The sequence below is a fragment of the Syzygium oleosum genome, unplaced genomic scaffold (assembly GCF_021117445.2).
Source record: "Syzygium oleosum isolate NSW1041296 unplaced genomic scaffold, Sole_v2.1 Sole_v2.02, whole genome shotgun sequence".
Classification (NCBI taxonomy): Eukaryota; Viridiplantae; Streptophyta; class Magnoliopsida; order Myrtales; family Myrtaceae; genus Syzygium; species Syzygium oleosum.
Genome location: NW_026607486.1, coordinates 3,125,477 through 3,131,197, shown reverse-complemented (window position 1 = coordinate 3,131,197; position 5,721 = coordinate 3,125,477). Strand labels below are relative to the sequence as shown.

Sequence of the window (5,721 nt, the reverse complement as noted above, 5' to 3'; positions counted from 1 at the left end):
AAGAAGAGATCGGTCAAGAGAATGATGTGGGATCGCGCTCTGGGTTGTCTCACCGCTTCTTGCATTTCATCTCCTCCTCAAGCGTTGCAGACCCAGAAACGTAAGAAGAAGATGGTGGTTCCGCCGCCAAACAAGAGGATCGTTCCCCTCCCAGTTTAGCAATCGCCTGCTCGCGATTCTACGCTTTTTCATTTTTGATTTTTGAAATTTCTTGTTGCTGCTGCTGTTGCTGTGTGTGGAATTCGCTGCTTTTCCCGTTTCCTTCTCTTGTGACCCTTTACAGGTGGGTCACAGATATCCATCTCCTATCTTAGTTTCATTTCCAGGTGCGACTCTCGTCCCACGATTCTAGTATTGATCAAGTTTCAGCACTTCTGGGTAAATTTTGGGACTTCCAATTTTCCTTTTTTTGGGTTATGATTCCCTCCCCCCTTTGGCATCTTTCGTGGGTCTAGTTAACATGCAGAGCACGCAGAAAGTGATGAAAAGACAAAAGAACGGCGGTATTGGGAGGGGGATAAAACAGAGCACTGGTGTTGTGACAGTCAAAACATTACCATCCTCGTCCTCGAATTCGGTGTCACTAAACCTGAATTTACGCTATGGCGAAAGAAAAGCAAAGCAATAAAACTGGGTCGATGCATCTGTGAGTGGAAAAGAGGAAAGCAATTGTTGCTCTCGCACGGAACTAGCAGACACAACACAGTGAGAGCGAGAAGAGACAGAGAGAGGTCGTCGGTGTCGTTTTGCTTTCCCTGGGCAGAGGTCGGGGATGTCGTTTTGACCGGTGGTTGAAGTTGGTTAAACCCTGGAGACGGCGCCGATGCAGAAACCTTTATCGCGTGCAAAATGTGAGGGAAAAGAGAGAGATCGGATTCCACGTTCATCGAAAAACCGCCGATGTCAGAGTTCAACTGAAACGTGCGATTCCTAATTTTCCGTTCTTTTGACTTTTGTCTGAAGGTTGATTACTGATTAGTCTTTACGACCGACATGCTCGAACGTTTGCTTATTAGCTCTCGCCCGTGGAAATACAATTTGATAATACAAAAATTCGAGCTTTCATTATCGACAATAATTTATATTTAAATAAATTCATGGGCAATGAAAATATTTTTCGTTCGTTCATTTTTTTATACGATACAAGCGATCATCTTTAGACTTATTTTTCGCATCATTCGTTTTTTTTCGATAGATACGGAGTCTTAAACGCAGGGACTCCCTTGGACTCGTGACGGGCGGCTTCGCTAAGCGGGTTTGCGGCCCCCCTCTGCCCTCGTCGCCGAAACCCTAGCTATGAGGGAGGCTTTGTCGAGGCCTAAGAGGACATGGGAACAGAGCACACGAGCTGAAGAAGAAATTGATCAGGCCGGAACTGGGAAGGAGGTTATATGGGCCGTTCGGTCCATGGTGGAGGACCGCAAGCTGCTGTTGGCCCAGTTAAGTGGCGTGTCCGTTCTCTATGGCTCGAAAAACTAATATGGCCGCAGATTGGGTAGCGAAGGCCCGTACATTGGTTCCCTCCCCCCTAGCTGGCCTTCTAATCCCCGCATTCCTTATGGTTAATTTTATGTTTGGACTGGAAACTTATGTACTCAAGCTCTTAGCTAGTAATGAAATTTCCGACAGAAATAAAATAAAACAATGGGTGGCATATTTCAAATCTATGTCGCAGTTTGAAGCCGACACACGCTTGATGACAAATCCGCTGTCGAAGATTTGATGACGTCATGGGAAAAGGGGTGAGGTTGAGAGAAGGCGGAGGTGTGAAAATATTCCTTTGTAAGACGACCTGTTGGGGCGATCCGTTTCACGATCTGATCCGGTCCGGTTTGGTCCAGTTCCGCTTTGCACACAATGCAGACGAGTCACGAAAATTAGCATCTAGAAGAATGCTTTCTTAATATTCAGTTTAGTAAATCACTACGGTTATGTTAGCAAGAGTGTCAATTCAACATGTAAAAGGAATTCGCAGTAGCTACTCTTCTTCTCACATTAAGACCTTCCAATTTTGTTCAACTACAAACTTACTTATTACAGGAAATCTGGAAAGGGCTGTCTGTCTGAGACTGAAAGTTGACCAAGAGCCGAGAGCCGTCCATGTCGAGCGACGCATGAGGCAAGAAGGAAAGGTGTCGACGTTGAGAGAGGCGTGAGGCGTCGAGGTGAGGCTGTGCCACCGCAAGAGGGAAAGGTGTTGTCAAGCGAGCGAAGGGTTAAGCGAGAGGGAAAGGCAAGACTCAAGAGGGAAGGAAACTAGAAGTGGGGGAAAGGGCATTGGGAAAGAAATTAGATTAGGGTTTCTTTTCTTCATATTAAAAAAAATTAAAATACATATAATCGGTCCGATCCGGTTGGTCCGGTTCCCACCCTCGAACCGGGAACCGGATCGACCGGTCAACGGTTCCAAAAATAGGAACCTGGGACCGGATCAAGAGCCCTTGGAATCACCTAGAACCGGCTGATCTAGGCGGTTTCCGATCTGATCAGTCTGCTATGCTGTCCCCTAACAAGTTCAGCGCATAAATCATTAGATTTTTTTAAGGAATTTTATGTTGGTTCCACCACTATCTTATGTAATCATCGTGGAGGTACGAATAATAGGTTCGCTAATCTCGGATTCTCGATTTGATCTCACCCTTATTTTGGACGCATTTCTTGTTCGGAATCTGCCATAATAGTATGTGTGTCTGTGTATTCTCTTTTCACCCAACGCGTGTCACATAAAAAACAAGTTGAGAATAGTAGGCCTCCAGGTAAATAATATCACAAAAAATGATATTGCATTAATTAGTTATTGTTGAGCCGAGAGGAGACAAAAGCGATGCGCATGTTTGTTTGGGTTTAAGAGAAAACAAAAAAAAGTACTCTTTTTGTTTCTCGCGCACAATTTAAAATATTGATTGAATTTCCAAAATATATGGAAAAAATTATATTGGAACACGTGTCCACTTTTGCATGTTATGAATATTTCATGTGTTCCGACTTTTCGATAGGCTAGAGTGCATGAGTCGCAATATTTATAAGTGAACAGTAAGAAAAGTCAAAGTCAATCCAAACGGACCCATTAATTTTATTGTTTGTGATTGTATCTAGTAACCTATTGACGTACTGATCCAATGAAATTACGAAGGAGAAACGTTGGTAAACTTTTAATTGCAATAAAAAAAACAACGAAAAAAAGTGTCAGATGATTATATTCATGGCACAATTCAATCATCTCTCAGTGAGTAACTCCGAAGTGCTATAGGATTTACGACTTTATTTCAACAATTTGGCAATTTTCAAAAGGGTCCTCGACGTTCTTTTGTGGCACATTGAGGCACATCTAATTGAGTATTGACAGCTTGCCATCACCTCCTCAATTTAAGTTTTGTTAATGAGAACTTTTGAATCTGTTTTTGTTCCGTAAGTCAAATTGGACGGTGTTAACTTTATGACTCGATTGAATCAATTTGACAAGTTTTAGGACTTGATTAAACTTTTTGCAAATTTCAGGACTCAATTGCAATTTCGTGCTAAGTTTGAGGATTTCTAGTGAACATATCCCTTGTTTTATTTATCAATCTTAGTATCCTCGAAAGAGACCAAAATTGATCTATGCAATGTTGTTACACTTGATGCGAAAAACCTTAATTTTTATTCTAACTTCTTATTTGTGCAGATCACACTGCCCGGAAGAAATCTTTGAATTGCCTTTTGATACAAAAAAGATAGAATTGTTGGTTGAATAGGAAAAGAGGGGAGAAAAGAAAAAGGAAAAAAAAGATACAAGGATCCAATCCGTCGATCACGGCCATATGTCATCGAGCATCAATTAAAGCTTGTGAAATTAACCTCCTCGCCTCTTTTGGTGCTCCCGTAAGCAATGCCTATATGTCAATTAGCCAAAAAAATTTCTCATCGATTCATATTCACGAATAATTTAGTTATTTATTTGAAGAGAGAGCGCAAAAATCAAAGAATATGTTAGTAAAGTCCAACCAAAAGCTTAAGTCGATAGGTAGAGGAAAAGCACATAACACGGGACAATATTTCAACACCCCATCTCAAGTCTCACGTGCAAGCCGGATTATGAGCGGCGAGTGGAATTTGACTAATGAGGGGTGGATACACATTCGCGAAAGGGACAGCCCTGACTCGGATACAATATTAGAAAGTCCATGAGATGGCTATATAAGACAATAGAATCAAGATGTGCACCATCAATGGAGATACACGTTCAATCTTGAGAGATATAGATAATCAATAGTGACATCATAATTGTCTCAATCGTAGGTAAATATCCTAAAGAAAATCTTAAGAATCCCCGATATAATATCGCCAACAGAATCGATTTTGAACTTAAAGGATCTAAACTGCTCCTAAAAATTCATTGTCTTTTGTAGATTATATCATGCACATTGGAAGAGAGCCATCGTCACACTTCACCCCCACAAAGCATATAGACCCGTTGCACAACGGTTTTCATTCCCGGCAAGCGAATTCAAACGAAGCTGAAAAGGCAAAAGAAAGCCAAAAAGCAAGAAACCCACCTTTCCCCCCTTCCTCACATTCCTAGTTTCAAACGACGCACATTACATTAAATATATATCGTCTTCGCCACCTATCAAGCCTATGGTTTCGAATCCCTCCTTTTGCCTCCCCTTGTACCAAAAGAAAAAAAAATGGGTTCTTGCTTCAGCAAATGCAGACCCCAAAGGCATCGTCGCTCCTTCCCACAAGAACCGCTCGATCCAAGCAGCGGCAACATCCTCGTCCAAGACAAGCTCGTGATCTCCCAACAACCACCACCGCCCAAGACGCCGCTCGCTCAGTCCCGTCGCATCTCGCCCTCCCCTCATTCGCCTTCCAAATCTTCTTGCTCATCGTCCGCCACTTGCTGTTCTTCCTTCACCGCCAGCAGCGCCAAGCCTGGCGGCGCCGTCTCGTGCTCGTCTTCGTCGTCGCCCACTGCGTCCTCTGCCCTGAGCTCCAAGGATCGGTCCTTCTCCAACGACTTCCTGTGGTCTTGCGCCAAGGAGAATTCCCACATACTCCAGATCAACTCGCTCAAGGTGAACTCCCTACTAGCGCTGGCGGATAAGTTCCCCGACGTAGAGCTGGGGTCGTCGCCGGCCAAACCGCGACTCGCGGCGCCGGCGAGGCACGCGACTCCCTCGAACTCGGCCGTGAATGCGGCTCAAAAGAGAACTCGAGCGTGCTCGCCGAATTTGGCCCGGCAAAAGAGCTTCAGGGCCGATCAATCGGACGGGTCATTGCCAAGCTGCGCGCATTCTCTGCCTAGGAGGACCTTGCGGTCTCCATCGCCAAGTAGGAGATTCGACGGAGGAGAGAAGTGCAGGGGCATCTTAGTGAACACGGTGAGCGACGACGGCGGCGGCAGCAAGCGTTTGGCGGCGACTACTAAGGTTAGCGCTCCTAGTAATTACGTGGGCACGAATTCAAGGAGAGAGAATGTCGTTAGGCCGCCGAGCCTGAACAACAATCTGAATCGGCCGATCCGACCCGGTTTGGTGCATTCAGAGACTCTCCTGTCTCGCCAAATTGGTCCCAAAGTTGGCGAAATTGCCCAGAGAGTTTTGGCCGACCAAGACATGACCGACTCCGTCGAGGACCTTAACAATCCACTCATCTCGTTGGACTGTTTCATTTTTCTTTAATCATGTTCGATTTTTTTTTCTCTTCTTTTTCCCCATGCATGAACTCATTTTTTTGTTC

General features: G+C 44.4%; 1 protein-coding gene across 1 annotated transcript; it reads left to right on the top strand.

Moving 5' to 3' along the window:
- The first annotated feature begins 4,609 nt into the window (after positions 1 to 4,609).
- On the top strand, positions 4,610 to 5,721 carry LOC115661370 (uncharacterized). Its single transcript, XM_030583655.2, has one exon. It carries the CDS (start codon positions 4,668 to 4,670, stop codon positions 5,661 to 5,663), a length of 996 nt encoding a protein of 331 aa, XP_030439515.2. The 5' UTR covers positions 4,610 to 4,667; the 3' UTR covers positions 5,664 to 5,721.